General features: G+C 41.5%; 1 protein-coding gene across 1 annotated transcript in view; it reads left to right on the top strand.

Annotated features, from left to right (window-relative positions):
- The window catches only part of COQ3 (coenzyme Q3, methyltransferase), a 308,544-nt gene that overhangs the window by 191,062 nt on the left and 91,077 nt on the right, over positions 1-26,405 (top strand). The window contains exon 5 of the mRNA XM_044065834.1: positions 5,487-5,646. Within this exon, the coding sequence (XP_043921769.1) occupies positions 5,487-5,646 (160 nt within the window). The remainder of the gene's footprint in view (positions 1-5,486; positions 5,647-26,405) is intronic.

The following is a 26,405-nucleotide window of genomic DNA, read 5'->3' as shown; positions in this document are numbered from 1 at the left end:
GATGAGGAGTGTACTAGCCCCCGAGCTCAGTCAACAGTCGGTCCCTTTAGCTCCTCCCTCTTCAGTGCCTATAGATATCTCTTCCCACTCTCTTGCTCCCGGACCCAGAGATCCATCGCCCCAGGTTTCCCCATTGGGAATACCTTCCTCTTCCGAGGTTTCTCCTGATCCTTCAGGGGAACCCCCGCGTAAGAGGACCTGCAAGAGGAAGCATTTAGACTCCCCTGAGTCTACGACATCAGATACAGACTTAGATGAGTCGGAGGGGTCCCCAAGATCCCCCTCTGAGGATGTCTCCTTTTCAGACATTCTTGAACTCCTCAAACAGAGGGTGAACTGGCCTTCCATTAACCCCTCCGAGGATGAGTCGGTATACCTGGAGGCTTTTGGATCTCGACCCTCCACCTCCTGGGTGTCTCCGCCTTTCGACCCCCTCATGGACGTGATAGCTAGAAAGGCGTGGGCATCTCCTGATTCTGTGGAACCAGTCCCCAGGAGGCCTTCTAAATTTATCACGGCCCCCACTGAAAAACAGTTTCTCACCAAAGGTGTCCCGGTTGATGCCATGGTGGTGGCGGCCGCCACCAAAAAAGAACTTGCAGATCCTTCCGTACCGGTCCATCCTCCTAACAAGGAGTCTAGGACCATGGACAGGTATGGTAAGTGGATGTTTTCCTCAGCGACCTTTGCTATGCGTTTGCTGAATTATCTATGTCACTTCACCCGACTTCAAAGAGATATCCTCAAGGAATTGGGTGAGGTGGTACAGGATCCATCAGCTGCTGGGGCTCAAGAGAAGATTGCCTCTCAGCTGGGAATCCTAAATTCCATAACTAACTCCTCCATGCGGCTCATTTCTTATGCAGCCGATGGAGCGTGTAGAGCTGCAGGCACAGGAGTGGCTCTCAGACGTCAGTCCTGGATGCGACTTTGCAATTTTGCAGACCCCTTTAAGGCGTCCTTCACAAACTCTCCCTTCGATGGGACAACTTTGTTTGGACCTCAAGTGAAGGACACTTTGACCAGGTGCAAGCAAGACGGCAAGACTCTTTCTGCCGTAGGAGTCCATTTCTCCACCCCTTCAAGACCTTACCACAAAGGTCAGAAGGGAGGGAAAATGTGGTTCCGAAAATCTCAAGGAGTCACGCCTGACGCACGTGGTCAGTTTACCCCCAGAGGCAGAGGGGGGTAATAACAACAGACGCCGCCCTAGGGGCAGAGGGGGTCCGCAGAACCAGGGCAGCAGAGAGCCTCTCTCTGGCAAGCCCTTCCAGCATCCCTGAGGTGTTGCCCGACTGCCCACCCTTGGAGGCAGTCGGGGGGAGATTGTCACTGTACCCAGAAGCCTGGCTTTCCCTTTCTCAAGACAAATGGGTACAGTCGATCATATCCGAGGGTTACAGAATACCTTTCGAGAAAAGCCCCTTCCCTCAAAAAGGATCCCTTCCAGACGTTCCACCCGGTCTAAGGGAAATTGCAAAGCTAGAGGTTTCAAAACTTCTAGAGAAAAGGGCCATCCAGCCAGTTCCAGCAGGCCATTTAGAATCCAGAATCTACTCAAGGTTCTTTTGGTCCCCAAAAAGACGGGAGACTGGAGACCAATATTAGACCTCAGCAGACTAAACAAGTCTGTCAAAAAGACGAGATTTCGGATGGTCACACTTCAATCGATTTTGCCCTTTCTGGGCAAAGACAACTGGATGTGCTCTATAGACCTTCAGGATGCGTACTATCACATAAAAATCCACAGACGCTCCAGAAGGTTTCTCCGCTTTCGGCTGGGGACCAGTCATTTTCAATTTAGAGCCCTGCCCTTTGGTCTCACCACAGCCCCCAGAGTGTTCACCAAATGCATGGCAGCGGTCACAGCTCACCTGAGATATCAGGGATTCCTAGATGACTGGCTCCTCACAGCCACCACCAGGCATCAACTTCTCCGGGCCAGGGATTACACTCTACGTCTCTGCAGTCAGTTAAGGATTTCTGTCAACTTCGAAAATTCTTCCTTATCGCCTTGCCAATCTATTACCTTTATAGGCGCAGATCTAGACACTACGCGGATGTCAGCAAATCTAACAAATCAAAGAATCCTGGATATCCAAAATCAGGTTCGGATCATCCTATTCAGCAAAAAGGTTCAAGCCAGGTTGGTCCTGAAAGTGTTAGGCCTAATGACAGCTGCCATCACACTTCTTCCTCTGGCCCGTTTTTACATGCGTCTCCTACAGTGGATGTTGTTTTACCCAATGGTCCTTCCAGCAGTTGCCCATGCGTCACAAGATCCTTGTCACACAGACCTGCAAGAGCCACCTATCCTGGTGGATTTCTTCCCCCCTAGTCCATCAGGGCAGACCATTTGTCCCCCCGGCCCCAGTAGCCACAGTCACTTCGGATGCCTCCCTGATCGGGTGGGGGGGGCATTATCAGGGCAGGATGGTCCATGGCACGTGGCAACCGTTCAAATACCACCTGCATATAAATGTCCTAGAGATGAGAGCAGTGCTTTTAACGTTGCAAGCCCTCAACGACTTTCTTCCTTTAGGAACTATCGCAGTTCACACGGACAACATGTCCGTAGTATGGTATATCAACAAACAGGGCGGGACCAAGTCCTATCCTCTCTGTCGAGAAGCTCTCAGACTTTGGCAATGGGCGATCTCCTCTCAGCGGTTTCTGATTGCAACGCATATCCCCGGGAAAACCAACATCATAGCGGACAGATTGAGCAGAGCTATACTCATGCCTCATGAGTGGTCTCTCAAACAATCTGTAGCAGAAGAGATTTTTCAGAAGTGGGGCCCTCCTTGCTGCGACCTTTTTGCTACACCCCAAAACAGCAAATGCCCAGACTTCTTCTCTCTCTTTCCACTTCCAGGCCATCCCCCCAGAGACGCTCTAACCCAGGATTGGCCCTGGGGACTTCTTTATGCTTTTCCCCCTTTTCCGTTGATTCCTCAAGTGCTTCAGAAAGCTACCGACTTGAGAGCCAAGCTGATTCTCATTGCCCCTTACTGGCCTCGACAAATTTGGTTCCTGTTTCTTCATCGACATCTTGTAGTGCAGCCTTGGCATCTGGACCCAGTTCCAGATCTTCTGACCCACCAGTCGGGTCAACTGCACCGGTCCATTCGTTCCCTCAACCTCACTGCTTGGTTGCTCCACTTCCTTCCTTAGCCAGGCTTCCTATGATCTCTAATCCTGTTAGGGATATCATAGTAGCTTCTCTAAAGCCCTCTACCAGAAGGATTTACTCTAGCAAATGGCAATGTTTTTCCTTTTGGGCAAGGTCTAAGAACATTGATCCGTTCACTGCCCCTATTCAGTCAGTTTTGGACTTCTAGCTGAAATTTTTCACTCTGGTTCTTCTTCTTCCACAGTTAAAGTCCAGCTGGTAGCAATCTCGAATTTTCATGTTGGATTTGCAGACCAGAACATTATGTCTCACAAACTTTGCAAAGCCTTTCTCAGAGGGATCTTCCTACTTAAACCCCCTGTTATGAATCCTCCACCGCAGTGGGATCTAAATTTAGTGCTGGCATCCTTAATACTTCCCCCTTTTGAACCGGCTGCTACATGCTCGTTAAAATTTCTCTCTTGGAAGACACTCTTTCTGGTCGCTATTACTTCGGCTAGAAGGGTGTCTGAACTTCATGCTCTCTGTGTTCGTCCCCCGTACTTGGTCTTCCACAAGGATAGAGTATCTTTGAGAACTAATCCGTCTTTTTTGCCCAAGGTTGCCTCTAAGACAAATTTAAACCAATCTATTGATCTTCCAGTATTTTTTCCCAATTATTCTGACAGGGCGGAACAAAAATTGCATTGCCTAGATGTTCATCGCCAACTCAGATATTACTTGGACAGATCAAAGCAATATAGAAAGTCTGATCAGCTTTTTCTTTCTTATGCTGAAAATAAGAAAGGTCTCCCTGTTTCTAAGGTGACCTTATCCAGATGGCTGTCTTCCACTATTTCTTACATTTATCAGCTTAGGGGAAAACAGCTGATCACAACACCGAAAGCACATTCTACCAGAAGCCTAGCCACATCTACAGCCTTTCAGGCTAGACTACCCTTAGACACTATTTGTGCAGCAGCCACTTGGGCCACTCCTCATACCTTCGTCTTACATTACAAATTGGATTTGGCCTCCAGGGACAGGGCGAGTTTTGGTTCCACAGTTCTCAAGAGTCTGTTCCATTGAGCCACCCAGGATAGAGGTGCTAGGGACGTGGTCCCATCCAGCAAGAATGAAGGCGAGATTGACAACTTAACATTTAGATGTTATGTACCTACCATAACGTTCCATGTTAGTTGTCTTCTCTCGCCTTCTTTCTTGCGTCCCTCCCTCCTGTCCCCCTAGCCTGGACAGACCTTGAACTGTCTCCTTCTCTGGGAGTTTTTCCTCCCTTGGACACCAGTTAGCTCTGCACTTAGTTACCTGGGTTCCCCTTACAGTTTTTCTCAGGCTAGTTGTTCTTCTTCCCTTGGGGGAAGATAGTAGTTATTTTTGTTTTCCTCTAGCATACCAAACGAGATCTGGGTAATCACCGCCTTGCATCATGGGATATAGGGCTGCCTCAAGCTGGTGGAAGTGACTTTTGAGCTTAGCAAGTGCCTCGGCTCCGAACCCATCCAGCAAGAAAGAAGGCGAGAGAAGACAACTAACATGGAACGTTATGGTAGGTACATAACTTCTAATTTTCAATTCTTATCGTCCACAAGTGAAATCATCAACTGATTGCATAGTTAGTGCTTAGTAGGTAAAAGTAGGAAGGTATTAATGAAAAGATAGAGTTTAAGTCATGGACATGTTTGAACTGATATAACATTTCTTAGAGTATGTCTTTTCCGTGTTTCTACCCTCAAGTAATAGGTTGTTTGTGGTATTTAAAAATATATATGCCATCTCACAGAAGGTGAAAAATAATGTGTGTGTAAGGTGTGCATGTTTTAAGCGGTCAGTGTCTCTTAATGTGTCAAATCTATTATGAAACCTGGATCAACCTGTTAATAAGCATGTAGTTTTAGTTGTATTTTACTTTGTCAAGTCTGCTTAGAACCTGCTGCCATTTTGTTTTGGTTTATTATACTTTTGCTATTTCTTTTAGACCCAGATATAACTTGTGTAAAATACTGCAGTAAAGCTCTTCTTAGGTCCCATGCTGTGTGACATTATTTTTGTTTAGGACTGGTACTCAATGTCCTTTCTAGTTTGTGTGCATGCCAGGACAATATGGAAAATCCGACATATGCCTAGTGCAACCCCAGTCAGAGGAAGATTTACCCTTCGGTATACCTGGTAATTCTGTTATGCTGGCAAATTAGTTGTCTAGCCCTTGATTAATTATCACTTTTTTCAGACAAATTTTTTTTTTTTTTTTTTTTATCACTGTTCCACTTCTGTTAAGGAAGATTGTCCGTGGACTGCCCTGTAAACAGTGTATCCTGAAAAGGTAAACTTTTGTCTTTTTTTTTTTTTTTTTTAGCCTTCAGGACATCTGTTTATCACTACTATTAACAAAACCAACTTATCGTACCTCATTGGCATCATTGCTGCTGAATGGATCTTCAGTATTGTGCCCAGAGGAACACACGAGTGGGAAAAATTTGTAATTCCTGAAGAGTTAGAAAGGCAGTTAGAATCAAGTAAGTGCCAGTTGGGCAGGTATGAAATGTGAATGTATAAAGTGTAAAAGGTTGGTTAAATGTTTTTTATATGTCATTTGAGATCATTATAACAATGCAAAATCTGCAGGTAAATAATTATATCTGATCATCTGTGTATAGTGGCTGTCCAGTTCTACAGGTCCAGTTTAAATACAAAGCAGCAGCAGTTTAAGTAAAACATCTAGTCCTTAAGAGTGCTTCATTGTCGGGTTGTACAGTTACATTCAGGAAGTCTGTATTTCGTAGTTGAGCAACACTTCCTCCTTCCCTAGTGTACAATGCATCTCTGTCATTGCTGTGGTTGAGTGAAGAAAGTCATACATTTGTCTAGCTATTCACTTGGTTTGCCATATTACAGCTGCCCAGGCCTTGTCTTTTTTAATTCATTTGTTTATTTATTCAGTCATTTAATAACAAGGTTCCAAATGGTTAGGGTCTACTAAAAGTGAAGACCTGGAAAGGAACGCTCCTAGCACCAATGTAACCACAGAAAATTCCTAGCACCATTGTAGCCACAACAGTTGATCACTGGTAGTACAGTAGCATATTTAAAATTGTATTTGCATGGAGCAAATGTGCAATCAGTAGGTAATGTGTTTCAGTGACAAAATATGTTACAAAATAGGAAGCTTAGGATCTAAATCATACAGATGGATTGTCAGTCCTACCTTGATGTATGTAGTATAAACAAATGTGATATAAATTTACAGACATATTTATGAGCTGCAGTTTCCTTAAGTTAGTGTTCGTGAAAATAAATTCAAAATAAAGTTAAATGTCAGACTAATACATTTGAAGTTGTGCATTGTAGAAGCTAAATGTGACATAGCAGTAGAAGGTATAGTAAAATGAGAGATATGAAGAGAAATTATTTGAAAAATGCTGTAATGAGTTAGTATATTTGGGGCATGCTGAATTTATATATGTCTGTTAGGGCAAGGAATGTGCTGCAAGGCACTGTTATTTACTGGAAGTAGGTCACAATGCTGCAAACTATGACTGAAACAAAACTACATAAATTAAAGAAAGGATTGCATGTAGTTGTCTCTTTCCTGTAAGTCTGAGACCTGAAATTACAGGTCCTGAAACTCAAAAAAAAACAAAACAAAAAACCTGCTATTGCAAGAGAATAACAGCAAGGTTTGAAGCTCACTGTTACTTCATTAAATCATTTTTATAGAAGGAATATATAGAAAAAAAACACAAAGTCCCGCCAGAGGAGCAAATGCACCACCAGTTAATACAACCACAAAACGAGCAGCAATAATAGTAATCCAAAAGTACTGGTAGAGCAAACCAAGGCAAAACAGAAGCATAAATACAAACGTTTATTGTGTGAGCGCTTTCATGGCTACCATTGCCACTTCTTCAGGCACTCAGTCCGATTACCATTCATTTAATTTAAATAAGCAATAACCAATGAAAATACAATTACAGTAACTCAATTAAACAATTAATATAAAAACAGAGTTAGAGCAATATAAAAATATATGTATGTATCACATTAAATAACACATTAAGTAAAAATATGAAATTATACACACACACACACACACACACATATATATATATATATATATATACATATATATATATATATATATATATATATATATATATATATAGATTATATATATATATATATATATATATATGTATATAAAAATTCTATCTAGAAACTCTATTTTTTAAAACTGGTTTAATACATATTTTATTATTTAAACCTTTACCTTTATTGCACCTCACCCTTATTATCCATTTTAATTGAAAAGTTTCTACCTTATTCTCAAGATCCCCCCCTCGTACATTGTCATATATTACTTCAAAGAACCATAAACTTTGTCCAGTGCCAATAGCTACACCAGTATTGTTATGGCACATTGAGAGGACAATTTTGCCTTTAAAAAATTTAAAGTTATTTTCTACCGGAGATTTGTAGGTGATCTTTTTCTGTTACGGGATGGAGATGAACAATCTCGTATAACATTCCATGAGTATCTAGATTCAACTATCCCTTTTTTAAAATTTACCTTGAATTACTCCACAGTTTCCATTAATTTTTTAGATGTAATGGTTTTCTGAGCAGAGAATTGCTCTTTTTCTACCAAAACCTTTAGAAAAAGTTGTTATAGGAATAATTACCTCCATAGAAAGAGTATGCACTCCCACACATTTATCATAACATAGTTAGAAGCCAGGGACTATGAGCTTCTAGACTTAATGTTAATGACTTCGATTTTTCTAAAGAAACAATTGATTTACAGTCTAGATTTCAGGATAGAGGTTATAGTAAGCATGAAGTTGATGCAGCTCTACTTAATATAACAGGCCTGCAAAGTGAGGAGGATAAACCGTACTATTCTGAAGGCCCATGGGATAGACAAATAAAGAAAAAAGAGAATTATTTGAGAGTTCCAGTAACCCATTCTAGTAACATTAGGCAGATTGAGAATGTGATAAAGAACAACTGGCAGATACTGACCACAGATAAAGAAGTCACCTCTGTGGTAGGTAACAAATCTAGGTCTGTATACAAAAACAAGAACAATTTAAAGAGAATATTATGTTGCCTTAAAATTTCTGATGGAAATACTAGGCTTATTACCCCTTATGGTACCCTTCCATGCCTCAAATGCAATTGGTGTCAATTTGTAGACACCTCTAATGAGTTTCTACATCTAGATACTGGAAAACTCTTGAAATTTTATGTTAGAGCTAACTGTGATACCACGCATTTAGTCTATTTAGCTGTGTGTCAAGTGTGCCACCGTTTTTATATTGGTAAGACTGATCGCAGACTTCGTGACAGATTTAGAGAGCACATTTACAGCATTAATAACTCTATTTGTACGAATGCTCTGGCTAAACATGTCAATGTACATTGTATTGAACACAACTTGAAGTTTATGGTCTTTGAAGTAATATATGACAATGTACGAGGGAGGGATCTTGAGAATAAGGTAGAAACTTTAGAATAAAAATGGATAATAAGGATGGGGGCAATAAAGGTAAAGGTTTAAATGATAAAATCTGTATTAAACCAGTTTTAAAAAATAGAATTTCTAGATAGATAACATTTTTTATATACATATATATATATATATATATATATATATATATATATATATATATGTGTGTATGTGTGTATAATTTCATATTTTTACTTAGTGTTATTTAGTGTGATATATACGTATATTTTTATATTGTTCTGACTCTGCTTTTATATTAATTGTTTAATTGATTTATTGTAATTGTATTTTCATTGGTTATTGCTTATTTAAATTAAATGAATGGTAATGGGACTTTGAATGTCTGAAGAAGCAGCAATGGTAGCTGTGAAAGCGCTCACGCAATAAACATTTGTATTTATGCTTCTGTTTTGCCTTGGTTTGCTCTACCAGTACTTTTGAATTATTTTTATAGGAGGACTTCACCCCTCTCACATCCCTATTGTTAGAGCTGTGCTCCCAGAAACCCTGCCACTTACTTACTCCAAGATCAATGTACCTCAGCGTAGGAGGAGTAATACTGTGGAGTACTGTAGCTTCAGATGTACTGTTTATTTCCCCATTCACTGTTGTTTACCATGGAGTTACGCATATATATGGATGCCATAGGTTTATAGAGAGTGGGATGAAAGGATAGGTAGCATTATAAGGGAGTGGGACAGGCTGATTGGGAGTGAGGAAAAAGAAAGGGAAGGGGGTTAGAAAGACTGAAAAATGCAGGAAATGGCTGTGTGGTAGTGGTCAGATGTATTATGGTAAGAAAATTTTATTAGGGGTTTATAATTATATGTAGTCATTTGTATTTATCTTCATAGTATGGTGCAGGATGTGGGCACTTGTGTTAGTAAGGTAATTTGATCTTTGAATGGCAGGTTTTAGACGTGTTTGCTTTCTCCTGTATTTAGATCTGAATAATTTTGCAAGGAGGTGATTCTTATGAACCTGCATACGTTAGCATTAGATCACAAAAGTATTTGCAGTGTGGGATAGGAACAAAACTCTGCTTTGAGAAATACTTTGCTTCTGCCTTGAGTCAATTAGACTTAGCATAAAAAAGTTGGGGGTGTTGCAGCACATGTGGCCCAACTTAAATGTTTAAGTTGGGTTGGGTGTACTACCATAGTTATGAAGTAGCAATGCACCTTGTGGATTGTAGTTTATAATGTTACTTTCTCACAGTTTTAGAAATTAGCAGAGCATGTCTGTGTAGTTGGGATTCAGACAGACGATATGCAAGTAATCATAATATATTTCTATATTATTGCATTATATAAGTATCACCACAACAGTGGTATTATTGTAGTAGCTTTAGATAATGGGAGAGCTCTTGTATAGAAATAAAAGGACAGATTTTCTCACATGATGGAAGAGTGAGCTCCATTTGTTTGTCCTGGCACTGTGAAAGCCCATGTTCGTAGCTTTGAAACAGATAAAATATTCAAAGATCAAGATAATTTTTATCTTGGATGACATTAACTGAACTGCTTTGTACCAGGAGAATAAGGTACTTAGTTGATTACAGTGTTACTTATAAAGGATTTAATTTGAAGAGTTTACTTGGATGTAGGTGAGTTTAACATGTTCCTTTCAGAGATCTTACAGTTTCTCCAGTTTTATTTTTTCATTTTTTTGGCAGCAGATATATGATCTGCCTGACAGTATTGCTGTTGCATTTTTAAAACAACGAACTGTCAAGGTTTAGAGATGCAAGAAGGCATTACTGTATTCACCATGAGTCTTACTGACTTAGAATACAGCTAACATCCAGAAATAAGTTACCAAGGCTGTAAAATCTTCAATATTTATAGGTTTACAGAAGAAGAATAGCATAAAGAAGAGTAAGTAATATTTACTGAAAAGATTGCAGATATGTTGAAGCTGCCATTGGCTTAAGTGGGTCTTCCCTTATGTTGGGAGTTTTTCTCAAGCTAATGAAAATTAATTTGTGAGCAATTTCCTTAATACAATTCTGATCTTTTTCTGGATTGATTATGCATTACCACCTTCAGAGAATGTAATCATTGTTCCTTGCAATCTGAGACAGAAAGTTTGCTAGATCTTATCCAACCCATTACGATAGAAAAGTGCAGAGTTAACTATTCATAGTTCGGAAGTGGTTCCTCAAGTGACAGTCACAACCTTGAATGTTCAAATGTATTTAACTGACTAATAAAATAACAAGATATAAAAATAACTGGAAATATAAACAGTAAGTAGATAAAAAATGCTTGCATTTCTCATGATGTTAACGTATAGTAAATAAGTGATGGGACCCTATGATATGTTATGGCAGATTACAAGGCTAGCTGGAATAGGCGAGTCGTCAAGGATGTATTAAAACCGATTAGCATTTGGGTCTCCTGAAGCCATCCAAATGGTAAATTCCAGTGGTGCAGACCCCTTAAAGCCAAGGAGTGATTCCTGAAAAATTCATGTTACACCTCTGAAACTACCAGGACCCTCTGGGAGACAGAAGAGAGAGCATGAGCAAAACAGTAAGATACAAGCAGCCCTTCAGAATAAGGGGAGCTGTGTCAGCTTAAGGCAAAATAAGTACGGATGAAAACTTTATTGATAATACATGACCAAATGGGCAGCTAGTCAAGAGTTCAACAAGCCAGAATAATAAATAGGTGACATGATGGTACTAGTTTAGTAAACAAACCACAGAGTTTTGAACTTGTTACAGGTGATCAAGTTCATAGATTTTTAAGCCTCAGTATAGGAATTGCAGTAATCAATATGTGAAAAAAACATGTACATAAAACTACTGCACAATATTTTTATGGAAAAAAATGCTTGATCCTGGCAGTGCTGTTAAGGTGAAAGTGTGCTGACTTCATGACAGCAGCTTCTTTTGTGTCAGTCTGTCATTAAACATAGCTCCAAAATTGTGCACCTTGGACATAATTTCAAGCTTGTCACCTCATAAACAGTAAGGTAGTTCAGGAAAGGAAGATTGAAGTCACTGAGAGTGACATGCACTGCCATGAAACTGTCTTAAGTGTACCGAGTTTAAGCAGGCTGTTAGGCATCCATTGATGTTGATACAGTCTGGATTATCTAGCTGGTGGGGACAGGTAATACTGCATGTCATTAGTAAAACGGTGATGACTGAGTTTTCCCCAGTGTGATTATGTGGGGCAGCAGATGCACAGCGTAAAGAACAGGGCTCATGATGGAAACTGTATTGCCCTACAAAACATGTTGTTACTTACATGCAAATGTTTCAGGCACGGGCATTAATGCCCTTTTAGCTTGCCAATATACCAAAAACACTTGTTCCCATAATAAATGTCTAGGCTGTTCTTAAAAATATCTAAACTAGTACTTGCTTTAATGTAATTTGGTAGTCTGTTCCAAGCATCAGCTACTCTGTCAGAGAACCAATTAGTACACTTCTCACTTCTATAGAATCTTCTGTATAGGTTATCTGATGATTCTCTAGTATTTTTGATAACCCCAAGCATTCCAAGAGGTAGTTGTCCCTAAATGCCCTATGTACCTGAATAAGATCTCTTCTTAAATATCTGTAAGAGACACTGTACAAGTTCAGATATTTTAATCTTTCATAATAACTTAGATTTTCACATCCATGGACGCCCTTGGTATATTTCCGCTGTACTCTTCCCAGTTTATTCATGCTTGTTTTCTGATAGGGTTTCCATATTGTTATTCCATACTCAAGTTTGGGTCTAATGTAACTAACAAACAATGACTTCATTATGTTTGATTTCCTAGACTTTATAAATCTTTTTATACAACCTATAGTTCTATAACTATCATTAGCCAATTGGTTTATATGATTAGAAAAACACATAGCTGAATCTACCCATATACCCAGGTCCTTAAATGAGTCTACAGTTTCAATCAGTGTGTGCTGTATTAAATATTCACCTTTCAGTTTATGTCTGCCAAATGTCATATGCTTAGTTTTTGATGTATTTATCAACATATTATTCTCCTGTGCCCAAATGGTCAATTTAGTCAAATTATTTTGCAGACATGCCTTATCTGTAACACTTGTAATCAGTTTACCCAATTTCAGGTCATCAGCATATAGACTGTAGAACACCTCAGATGAAAAAGTAAGGTCTGAACGATACAATCTAAACAAGTAAGGGCCTAGGACAGAGCCCTGTGGGACACCTTGACTGTAACCAAGGATTTCACCTGTCCAGTTTGTGTGTGATACTTGCCATGTCCTATTTGAAAGCCATGCAGCTATCCTTCTTATCAATAGTACATCAATACCTAGTTGTACTAATTTATTGATCAGTGCTTTGTGTATGACTCTGTCAAATGCTGAAGTTAAATCTGTATAAATCACATCACAGCACAATTTTTCATTCATAGCTATTATTATAGAACAACATGTTACAGGTGGTAATAGATCTGTTTTCAACATATGCATGCTGATATATGGTTTCAAGTCCCAACCTATCCAGTTCTGACAATAACTTATCCAGTATTACCTTCTCCATTATTTTTCCACAACATGAAAGTAAACTTAAGGGTATATATAATCTGGGTTTGTCCTACTCCCCTTTCCCTTAAAGACAAGTTTAATAAGTGCATGTCTCCAATCTTGAGGAATCTTCCCATATTTATATGACCTAGTGAATAATAGATATAATGGTAGTGTAAGTTCTTGCTGAAGTGTTCTCAGGTCATTGTTACTAATTCCATCTCTTCCCTGCATTTTGTTTGGATCCAGTTTGCACAGTTCTTTTTCAATATAATCTAATTTGATTCCAGTATCTGGGGTTACCTGGATGTCACTCCGACAGCTTAACACCCCTTTTGTGGAGCCAAACTGTTTTGCATAAGATTTTGTAAATATATCTATAATCAGTTGAGTCTGAGAATACATTTTAGAATCTGCACACAGTTTATCAATTTGTGTATCTTTACTCCTTCCATGTCGTGTGTATCTATAATGTTTCCTATTATGCTCAATCTTCTTCTTCTTTCGGCTTTTTCCCCGTTAGCGGTCACCACAGCGGATCATCTGTCCGCTCATGATTGGCAGTGGAGTTTTACGGTGTCGAGTTGCCAGCCCGGCGCCCAACCTTCCACAGAAGACACACACGCACTCACACCTAGGGCCAATTTACAGTGTCCAATCCACCTACTGCATGTCTTTGAGATGTGGGAGGAAACCGGAGCACCCGGAGGAAACCCACGCAACCACAGGGAGGACATGCAGATTCCACACAGAAAGCACCCCAGCCGAGAATCGAACCGGAGAACCCCTTGCTGTGAGGCGGCAACGCTAACCGCTGCACCACTGTGGCTGCCCTCCTATTATGCTCAATATCTTTATATAAATTTTCTTCAATTTTTCTTGATCTTGTCTAACACTATGCTTAATCTGTTTGTCCAGCTTGTTTATTTCAGTTTTCAAAGTTGTAGTTCGACCTCTCTTCCATTTCTTATATTTTTTGTGTCTCACCTAAATCCGGTATCTTGTTCTTATGGAAAAATAACTTTCTGATGTTAAACATTTTTTTGACTTTTTGCACTCAATTTTTCTTTCAAAACTTTCCACATTCCGTCTGCAGTTTTTCCACTGAACACCTCACTTCAGTTAGTTTTATATAGTAACTGTTTTGCTTCCCTTCTGTGCATTGGCTTAGATTTCAGTTTGGCAGAATTATCTACCAACAAATTAACCTTAATAACCCCATGATCACTGCACATCATTGGTGGTAAAATTGGATTTGAAGTTACTGTAATTTCTTTGGGAACACAAACAATATCTAGTATATTCCGTCCCCTGGTAGTGTTTTTTTTACAATCTGAAGCATTTGTTGTTCCTGAATATACTCTGTGAATAATTTCTTTACTAACGTTGTTGAATCAATATTATTCAAGTCTGTTTCTGGTAAATTGAAGTCCCCAGCTAATATTATTCTTCCCTCCTGTGTTTCATGTAAGAAATGTATGAATTTCTCTAGGTCATCTGCACTTGACTTTGATGGTCTATACAATCCAACAATTATTATATGTTCCAGGGTTGACTTTATTGTCTCAGTTACACTGTCTGTAGTATTGGTGTTATCACTGAACATGTATTAATCGCAGGTCTCGTAGCTATCTTTAATCCCTATCATAACACCTCCATCTGATTTTTTGTTAGAATGTCTGTTACAGTAGAAACATTTATACCCTGTCAGAACTGGTTTCCAGTCATTGTTCTTTAACCATGTTTCACAAACAATAAGAACATCAGTCGTGGGAACATAGCAAATTTTCTAATAAAAAAAAATGTATTGTTAATGCTCCTAGCATTAACAACCATCAGAGATGCACTAAATGTTGCTATCTGTGAACTGTTACATTTTTGATCTGGCAAAAATCCTGGCTAGTGTTTGTCAAATATTGCAAAATATCTGCTGGAAAAATTCTCTTCCCTGATCTAGACAAATGTCCACCATCCTATCTGAACACGTGTGCCCAGAAGATGGTGTTGGAGTAAAGGCAGAAAAACTGACACCCTCTTAGCACTCTGAGGCATAGCAGGTAAACCTGTCCAAGACAGCTCCTTAGAAGCCACAGTAGTTACAGTTCAAGCATGATCCTGTATCATTTGCGTTGAAAGCTGCCATGTGATCATGACTGACAAGAACAGCATAATGTTTATGATTTCAAGCCATGAATAGATCACTGACTACTGTAGTAAGGGTTGATGTCCTTCTCTTCCTATGTTGCAGTATTCTCACTGTGGCATTTCCTGCCTCAGGCGACCCGACGTCGGCTCCTACACAGAAGCTTAAGCCTGGTTGCTGTAGCTGCGTGGGACGTCACACGTGGAGCCATAAACCAGGGGCCTTAAATGTTACGTCTGCATGCACAGACCCCAGAACTTTTCAGCTACAGACGAAATCACATTGTTCGCTTCGCTGCTACTCTATAAGACTTCTAAAAAGCTAAGCACCCTGTTAGGAAAACTTTACGTTCTTTTTGCTTGAGCTTGGTTAGCTGTATTTTATGTTAGCTGATGTTGGCTAAAAAGGGCAAATGCCATTGGAGGCATCAGATACCGCATAAGGATACCCACAACAGTTGCATCTTTTGTCGTGGGAAGGAACACAATCATACTGCATGTTCCATTTGCCAATCTGTCATACTGAAGACACTCTGCAGCCATCTGGCTGCACTAAATTTATATTTAGAGAACCAACATCTCAAAAAGCTTGTGCTTAGACTGGACCCCAAATCAGCCACTCCGACTGAACCACCGTGGACAAAAGCCAAAGTTTTCAGGCCTACTCCCGATGTTCTTCGTGTTTCACTGTTGCAGTCATTACACTTGGGTTATCCTGCTGGCAGGCTACCCTCAGTCGGCCTGAATTCCAAAGTCTAGGTCCGCCGGTTGCTGTCGCCTCTTCCCTGACGTCAGTGCGCCAGGGGTATAAAAGATGCAGCCAACGCCATTTTCTTCAGTCTTTCTTGCCGCGCGGTGCCCGAAGCAGAAGCAGTTCTCAAGTGCCGATCGGCTGACTCCTGAGATTTTCATGTTCGAATTTTAGATCTGAAGTCTTCATTAAAAGCTAAGTACCCCGTTGGGGAAACCTTTTTTCTTGCTCCAGACCGTTGTCAGAAAAAGTTAATAATTGTATTTCTTCTGGAAAGCATACTTTGCAATGTGGTTTTGATTCTTTGGAGGCCTCCTGCAGGGCCGCTGTCACGGGTTTTGTCATTAGGAGGCATGCTTGGTTAAAGGGACAAAATTTATCAGATCATGTTAAAGCAAAATTATTAGATGCTCCATTACAGCATGATACTTTGTTTGGTCTTAAAGCAGAAGAGGTGTTAAAGAAAATGGAGGACAAAGCTAAATCTATGCAAACAGTCAAGGATTTCTTACAGGTACAGCCTCCAAGATTTAGCAGATACTGGCCTACAAAGAATTGGTCCTTTCCAGTGTCAGTCTGACCACAAAGGGGCAGATACAGATGCCCAAGAGGCAGATCCCAGCCCCAAGGTTCATACAGGTCTAAACAATGGGGTGCTTCTACCTCCAAAAGTGGAGAAGACAAATCACAGCCTTACAGGAAACAGTCCCAATGACTTCCCCCTGCCTGCGTCAAACACTTATCTTCTGGCAGCACCTTTAGGGGGAAAACTAGCACTTTTTTCTCAAAATTGGCACATAATAACCCAGGACAAATGGGTCTTAGACATAGTGTCACAGGGCTACAAGTTTCACTTTCATACCCTGCCAAGGGCAAACGGTTGGCCAGACCTACCAAAAAAAACAATGGGCAGAGGCACAAAAACAAGTCTCATCCCTAATGGACATGAAGGCCATTCAGCAAGTTCCAGAACAAGAGCAGGGACAAGGATTTTATTCAAGACTGTTCTTGGTACCCAGAAAGGACAAAGCCTGGAGACCAATACTGGACCTATCTATTCTAAACACATATCTGGATATACCAAAATTCAAAATGTTGACCTTACAGCAGCTTCTGCCCTGGCTGGGCAAGAAGGCTTGGCTTGTGACTTTAGATCTAAAAGAGGCATACCTGCATGTCCCAGTCAGACAAACATGCAGAAGATACCTCAAATTCAAAGCTGGCTCAATGCACTACCAATTCTCTGCACTGCCCTTTGGCTTTTCTACTGCGCCCAGGGTCTTCACAAAGTGCCTGGCACCAGTAATTGTATTTTGCAGACAAAGAGGAATACAAATATATCCTTACTTGGACGACTGCCTCATACAAGCAGAGAACAAGGACATTCTACTACAGCATCTGGCATTTGTAAAGAGATTACTATCATGCCTAGGGTACACAGTCAACGAACAAAAATCAAAACTAGTACCCTCTCAAGAGATAATATTCCTGGGTGCAAGTTTAAATACAACTGCCCAGATGGCTCATCTCATGCCAGACAAACAAAGGCAACTGACTACCTATTTCAAACTGTTGGCAACAAAGGCCCAGTTAACCGCAAGAAAAATTCTGCAGGCTTTGGACTTCATGGCATCCTGCATTGTATTAATTCCATATGCAAGACTGCATATGAGGAAACTTCAATGGTACCTAAAAAGTGTTTGGACTCAGCATTGCCACAGCCTGGAAACAATAATTACTCTCATTCCCTGCCAGCAACAGGAGTTTCGATGGTGGGCGAAGGCCTGTCACCAGAACAAGGGACAGCCATTCACTTTGCCCCCAGCCAGGCAGACATTGACAATGGATGCATCAGGTTATGCCTGGGGGGCACACATGGCAGGAAGATGTATTCAAGCACATGGTCCGCCAACCAAATGCATCTACATATCAAATCAAAAACAGATGCTAGCTGTTCAGAATGCCCTGACAGCCCTCAAGGACCTACTTCATCCGGGACAACTACTGATAAAGACAGACAATACCACGGTCATGTGGTATATAAACAAGCAGGAAGGCACTCATTCTTACCCCCTCTGCAGACTAGCCATGACTTTGTGGGACACATCATTGATTTACCAAGTACATCTGCAGGCACAATTCCTGCCAGGAAAAATAAATAACTAAATAGCACTGGTGTCACTGTTCAGTAATGCCCAACAACAACTTTGTAACACACCAAACACTTTATTGCAAAGCTTTCGGGTCTACACCCTTCATCAGTACAAATTAACTACATTCATTCAATATTTAAATAGGAGATACAATTAGGTCACATGCTTCAGCCCACCTATCACTCTAACTAACAATCAAGTCTTAAGGAAACCATCAGAATAAAAATATATAATAAATATATTTACTAATATATAAAAAAAGAAGAGTATTACAAATACATAAAAAACATATGAATATATTCTTCACTTTTCTAAAACAGCATATTTGTTTAAAATACACACACACACACACACATATATATATATATATATATATATATATATATATATATATATATATATACACACACACAAATACCCATACACACACACACACACACACACATATATATATATATATATATATATATATATATATATATATATATATATATACACACACACACACACTTCCAAAACAAGCTTATAAAATAAATGAGGAAAAATAAATACTCTGGCAGACGAACTAAGCAGAAACCTCATGGATCCCCACGAGTGGAAATTGGATCCACAAGTCTTCAACATGATAACAAGGAAATGGGGATGCCCGGACATGGACGTATTTGCCTCTTCTCACAACTGCCAGCTAAAGAGATTCTGCACAAGGACTTATCACAGACAAGCATGGAAAGTGGATGCCCTATCTTTCAGCTGGAAAAACTTAACAGTATATGCCTTTCCTCCTCTGCCTCTCCTCCCCAAGGTACTCCTAAAGGTCAGACAAGAGAAGCCAAAAATGATACTGATTGCCCCAGACTGGCCCCGCCAGTACTGGTATCCAATCCTAAGGAACTTGTCTCAATGCCCAGCCTGGACCTTACCTCAAATACCTCACCTACTGTCCCAACAAAACAATCAGATCCTGCACAGCCAACTCAAGACCTTATATCTGGCAGCATGGCGGATAATGTAGTCATACAAAACACACCTCTCACTAAAGCGGTGATGGATGTCATTTTGGAGGCCAGGAGGCCTAGTACTAGAAAATCCTATGCTGGTAAATGGAAGAGATTCTGTGCCTGGAACCAGGCACAAGGAATTGACACAGCAGTACCTAATATTCCTCAGATTTTGCAATACTTAACTGAGATGCTGGACAAAGGCCTATCCTTTTCATCAATTAAAATTCATGCCTCTGCCATTTCGGCTCATTACAATACAGAGCCACCATTTTTTTCACACCCTTTGTTAAGGCAGTACCTCAGAGGAGTCAAAAACTTAAGGCCTCCAAGGAGATCACCAATACCTGCATGGGACCTTAATTATGTTTTGTAAAAACTCACTCTGCCTCCTTTTGAGCCAGCCGCTACAGCTGATATAAAGTTCTTATCTTGGAAAACAGCTCTGCTTCTAGCAATAACCTCTGCAAGACGAGTCTCAGAGCTGCAGGCACTCATGGCTGTGGAACCTTTTATCATTTTTTATCCAGTCAGGGTTTCTCTGAGGACAAACCTGACATTTATGCCTAAGGTAGTGTCCATTGTGGCCCTTAACCAAACTATTCATCTGCCTACTTTTTATCCAAACCCACAGAATAAGGGGGAGAGAATTCTGCATTATTTGGACATACACAGATAGCTACGCTTCTACTTGAACAGAACCAAGGCTTTCAGAAAGACTGAGCAACTACTAGTGACTTATGCTGCAGGATCACAAGGAAAGGCTTTCTCAAAGCAGACTATTTCTAAGTGGGTAGGCCACTGCATTCGTTTCTGCTATTCACAACATGGCAAGCCAGTGCCTAAGGGCATTAGGCCACATTCAACCAGAGCAGCAGCCACTTCATCAGCCTTCCTCGGGAGTACCAACCAAAGACATTTTAGAGGCTGCTACCTGGAGTTCAGTGCACCCCTTTACAAAGCACTATCATTTACTACTCTACTCTAAATCCAGGGCAGGCTTTGCCACTGCAGTTCTGCAAGGCCTCATAGCCGCTCCTAATGCTATTTAGCTCCAGCCTCCCAACCATAGCTTTGGGATTCAGCCCAAGTGTAATGACTGCAGCAGTGAAACACGAAGAACATAGTACAGTTGTGTACACTTAACATAAATGTAGATGTTGGAGTGTATTCACTGTTGCAGTCCAGGTTACCCTCCCACCATCCCCCATCTCTTTGCTGGAACTTATCTACACTTCTCTAATCTTTACAACCTATGTGGTGTATTTGCTTGTAGATGAAGGTATTATATTTTTTGGTGCATGCATGTTTTATTGGCATATTTTTAGCCTACCTTTTTGGGGGCACCTACCATCTGGGGCAAGAAAAACTGAAGAAAATGGCGTCGGCTGCATCTTTTATACCCCTTGTGCACTGACGTCAGGGAAGAGGCACCAGCAACCGACGCCGGACCTAGACTTTGGAATTCAGGCCAACTGAGGGTAGCCTGCCAGCAGGATAACCCAAGTGTAATGACTGCAACAGTGAATACACTCGAACATCTACATTTATGGTAAGTGTACACAACTGTACTTTGCCTCTCCACCATCGGACGTCCCACCAGCTTCTGATGTAGGAGTTGAGGGAAGTTTGATGACAGAACCGACTACTTTGACGGCTCCCACTGAGGAAGCCGCTTCAGAACTTATGGCCTGCACGTCCACGGAGATATCCCAGACATCAGTTACTACCAACGTTGAGGGGGAACCAGAAACGGTCGGTCGGCCTTAGGGATACTTCTATTCCTGAAACTCAAGCTTCTGAACCCTAGGCCTTCTCCCAAACCTATGCCTACTAAACGTAAATAGAAAACTAAATATCTGACTCATACCCCTGAAGGAGCCCGACTGGCAATCCTTCACTAACTATCTGATGCAGGCCTTTATGGCCCTTAGGCCTACATGCTGTACTCCCATCACTAAACCTGTACTCAGCCCAAGGCCTGCCTCTGCCATTTCTTTCCCCTTGTAGACTACCCAAGAAGGAGAGGAGGGATTAGATCCTTACTACTCTTCCTCTGAAGAGTTCATTTCTTATGCTTCCCAGAGTGCCTCTCCTTTAGAATATTATTCACCAGTTGAGGAATCTGTTGAAGGGGACTCTCCACCAGAGGGTATTACCTTTGGTGAAATGATAACTAAGATGAAAGAGTCCTTTAAATGGGACACTACCCAGATGACTGACACCCAGAGGAGGTATTTTAAACTCCTTCAAGTGGAGTATCCCTCCCCATCAGCCATCTCCCCAGTCTTACCTGGCTGTCTGGATGCTTTTACCTCTGCATCCAAAAACCCAGACTCTCAACCACCTGCACCTAAAAGACCAGACAGGTTTTATAAGGATCCTGATGAGCAAAAACTCTTAGTTAAACCCCCCTTGGCAGACCCTGCAGTCATTGCTGTCTCTCCAGATAAGCAATCCAGACAAATTCCCTCTGCATCTCTTTAACCTACTGATAAAGACAGCAAAACCATGAACATGATTGGTAAAAAAGTGTATACCTCTTCCACCATGGCCTTCCATTAAATTACCAGACACACATGGTAAAATATGCACTGGACCTTGTCTCTGTAACCTCCTGGCATTACAGAGGGTATTACCTTTGGTGAAATGATAACTAAGATGAAAGAGTCCTTTAAATGGGACACTACCCATTAGACTGCCCTACCAAAGCAGGCATGACATCTAAATTGTCTCTGGCTTCACCGGTAGCCAGACATTTAATTAGGTGCAGTTATGATGCTGCAGAAGCCTCTGCTAGGTCAGCAGCTTCTGCTTCTATCCTCCGCAGATGCTCCTGGCTGCGCCTACAAGCTCTGCCTAAAGACTTTAAAACTAAGGTTATGGATGCCCCCTTAGACTATAACCTTTTGTTTGGAAAATAGTCTGCAGAGCTTTTTAAAAATCTGCAGGAGAAAAGCAAGGAACTGCAGGACATCAAGCATCCGCTTGTGTCTCCTATTCCAAAGTATTACAGGAACTACCCTGCGAAAACCTCATTTGTCAGAACTCCTTCCTCTGCTACCCCTTCATCCTCCAGGCACAGGAGGTACCAGAAGGTAAACATTCTCCAGACCTGCCCCCTCTCAGACAAGTCCTAGACGGTCCTTTCAGGATAGAAATGCACCCAACAATGCATGACTGCCTTCCCCATCTGCCTGTGTCAGCCCGTCTATCTCACTGTTTACCCATCTGGAAAACCATCATTTCAGACCAATGGATACAGAGTATAATCAAAAACGGATACTTCCTTTCCTGGAGGGAAGAGTCCATCCCAAGACCCATTCCTTTTCCCTGAAAAAAAACCTAATCCACCTTCTGCCACAAATTCTTCAAGACCTCCAAAAACTAGGAACAGTAGAACCTGTTCCTCCCAGACAGGAAGGAAAAGGATTTTACTCAAGACTCTTTCTGGTCCCCAAAAAAGATGGTCCTTGGAGACCTATACTGGATCTATCCTTCCTGAACCTTTTTCTAGAAGTGGCTTCCTTCAAAATGCTCTCCCTCCCAACCCTACTCCCTCTTATCCCAGACCAGGCCTTCATGGCCCCTCTGGGTTTAAAGGAGGCTTACCTCCATATCCCCATAAAACCATCCAACAGAAAATGTCTATGTTTCTGTGGAACCTGGTCTCACTTTCAGTTTACAGCCTTCCCCTTTGGTTTGTGTATAGCACCCAGAGTGTAAACAAAATGCCTAGCCCCAGTTGCTTACTGCAGGACCCAAGTTATACAACTCTACCCCTACCTAGGTGACATTCACCTTATAGCAGAGACAGAATCTTGTCTCAGAGACCACCTCAGGTTCATCACCATCCTTCTTCAAAACCCGGGCTTCACCCTCAATTTCAACAAATCCTCCTTGCTCCCTCAGCAAGACAAAATTTTTCTGGGCTGCAGGATCAGGACAGGTTTAATGCGGGCTTGTCTCCTACAGGAGAAGGTCCACTCCCTCTACACTCACTTTCAAAACCTCTTACTGGAATCCCAGATTTCTGCCAGACAATTCCTGCAACTCCTGGGCCTTATGGCAGTCACCATTCCCATGCTTCCCTTGGCAAGAATGCATATGAGGAAGTTCCAATGGTACCTCAAGAACCTGTGGTCACATCACTGACGCTCTTTAGAGAAGCAAATCCCCTTTTTGCCCTGCCTCAAATCAGAGCTAAGGTGGTGGATTCAACAAATCCGGCTCAACCTGGAAATGCCTCTGCAAATTCCCTCCCCAAACCAGTTCATTTTCACAGATGCTTCTGACCTAGGGTGGGGTGCCACCTGTAAGGACTTCAGAGTTCAGGAAAAATGAGTCCTGCCCTTCAAAAGAAACATGTCAGTGAGATGACTGCTGTTCACAGACAATACCACAGTCATATGGTACATGAACAAACAAGGAAGAACCAAAGCATATCTCCTTTGCAGAATAACCCTACAAGTATGGGAAATCGCCTCCAGGTACAACCTGTCCCTGCAAGCCTCATACATATCCTCTCAGGACAACAAATGTACAGATCTCCTAAGCAGAACGTCTTCTCTACAGCATGAGTGAATGCTGAACAGGGAAAGCTTTCTAGACATTGACCACTGGTGGGGAAGTCCTCAAGTGGATCTGTTTGCTTCCTCCCAGAACAGGCAATTGACCAATTTTTGCGCCAAGGATCACTCCCCAATAGCCTGGAGAGTAGATGCCTTCAGCATTCATTGGAAGGGACTGTTCCTTTATGCCTTTCCCCCCTTCCCTCTAATTCAAAAGGTCCTAGTGAAAATCAGGAAGGACAAACCAAAAATCTTGTTGGTGACCCCCTATTGGCCAAGGCAGCACTGGTTCCCCCTACTTCACTCACTATTCAAGGGCAATCACCACGAGTTACCCCACAAGGTGGACCTTCTCACACAACAAAAGGGAACCCTAATCCATCCTATCCTACAGATGTTAGCACTAACACTCTGGGTGACCACTATTCAGAGAATGTGCTTACAGTCCTGAGGGAGGCCAGAAAACCTGCTACTAGAAAATCATACTTATCAAAATGGGAGAGATGCTCAAAATGGTGTCTAAGTAAAGACAGGGACCCCAGTTAGACTGACTCTCCCCTAGTCCTTATATATGTGTGTGAACTCATTAAAGATGGCCTTTCTTACTCCTCAGTGAAAGTACATCTTTCAGCCATATCTGCCTGCCTGCCTCTAGACCCCCCTTTACTATCTAGGCTAGATGTTAAACTTTTCCTGAAAGGGGTCTTACACATCAGACCACCTAGAAAACCCATCCCACCACCCTGGGATCTAAACTTTGTCCTGGAGAACCTAACGCTTAGCCCCTTTGAAGTGGCTAACAATGCTACTCTACAACTCTGTACATGGAAAACTGTACTGTTGGTCACCATCATTTCTGCTAGGAGGGTGTCACAGTTACAGGCATTAATGGCCTGGCCCCTACACTGTATTCCACAAGGACAGGGTGACCTTAAGCACTAAACCTTCCTTTATGCCTAAAGTGGTAAATGAGCTGTCCTTAAATCAATCTATTCACCTGCCTATGTTCTTCCCCTCTCCAGCTAACAAGAGTGAGAGGATTCTCCATTCCCTGGATGTGCACAGACAACTTTGATTCTATTTAGACAAAACTAAACTCTTCAGAAAATGTGAACAACTTTTTGTCTCCAACACCCCAGGGCTATGGGCAAGGCAGTTTCCAAGCAAACTATTTCAGGATGGATCAGAAAATTCATTTATTTCTGCTACTCTAACCATGGCAAACCTTTTCCCCAGGGGTTGAGAGCTCATTCCACTAGAGGTATGGCTACTTCTAAAGCCTTCCTCAAAGGCATGGACACAGCTTCCATTTTAGAAGCCACCACCTGGTCCACTAACCACACGTTCACCAAACACTACAAACTAGATCAAGTCTCCAGAGCCAAGACAGGCTTTGCTAAGACAATCCTGCATGGGTTTCTGGAATCTTCCACCTGTACCACCACCACCCCTACCTCTAACTAGCTGTGGTAGTCTCCCACAGTAAGAATACTGCAGCATAGGAATAGAAGAACATATAATAGTTGTGTAAAATCTTACCATAACCATATGTCCTTCTCATTCATGTTGCAGTATTCCATCCCTCCCACCTTCCCCCTGCATTACATTGGACTACTAACCTAGCTCCTAGCTTCTAGGAACCTCTACCCTTAACCTAGAGCAACTAGCCAGCATATGACACTTGTCTCTTCTAGCTGACGATCACTTATTACTCTCTTAACTCTGTCTGTTCGGCCTTCAAGTTCCGAAATCTGTGCGTGCAGACATCACATTTAAGGCTCCTGGTTTATGGCCCTACATGTGATGTCCCACGCAACTACAGCAACCAGGCTTAAACTTTTGTATAGAAGCCGACATCGGGTCATCTGAGGTGGAAAATCCCACAGTAAGAATACTGCAACATGGAAGAGAACGACATCCATGGTTATGATAAGATTTTTCACAACTGTTCTTTACTTTGGTGGGACTGAATGTGTAATTTGAATCATGTTCCTTAAGTTAGGAATCGAGTTACACATGACTTATCTTCGCAAGAACTGTTAATGAAGGACAGGCTTTTGAGTTGTGATGGTAATTGTCTTATTTATCTGTTTCCAGTGGGAGCTAATTAAAGAGGAGGGGGATCAATAAGGCTTGCATTCAAAGGCATTGAAAATGAACCCAGTTCAAGAGAGGGCATGGTGATTGTAAACAGAGCCAGGCCCAGTACATCCAGATGTGAAATTGCAAGCCTGGTAGGGCAGTGATCAAGAACAGTGATTGCTTGGTCCGTATAGAAATGAATTCAGCTGATGGAAGCATCAGCCAGCCTACTACCCTCCCAAGAGAGAACTTTAGCATAACACCTGACCTAATGCAGATAAGCTCAGCTGTGAAAAACTGAGAAGTACATTCACATTTCTTAGTTGAGAGGGTCTTCGAAATGGCAAGCCTGTCTGGGTTGATGAGTTTCAAACTCCTGGAAGATTACAGCTGGTTTGTTTGATGTGGCAGACCTGTCCTTGTACAAAACAGTGTTTTGTTTTTTGCAGGAGATCTGTGGTGTATGAAATGTTGTTTATTCAGGTTAAACCTCCTTCAGTGAACAGATATGGCACCAAAGCACTCAAACCTTCACCAACTTCGTTGAAGAGAATGTAGCTCATAA

The sequence above is a fragment of the Protopterus annectens genome, chromosome 1.part0, assembly GCF_019279795.1.
Source record: "Protopterus annectens isolate FY-2018-M chromosome 1.part0, PAN1.0, whole genome shotgun sequence".
NCBI lineage: Eukaryota > Metazoa > Chordata > Ceratodontiformes > Protopteridae > Protopterus > Protopterus annectens.
This window is presented reverse-complemented; position numbering and strand designations above follow the sequence as displayed.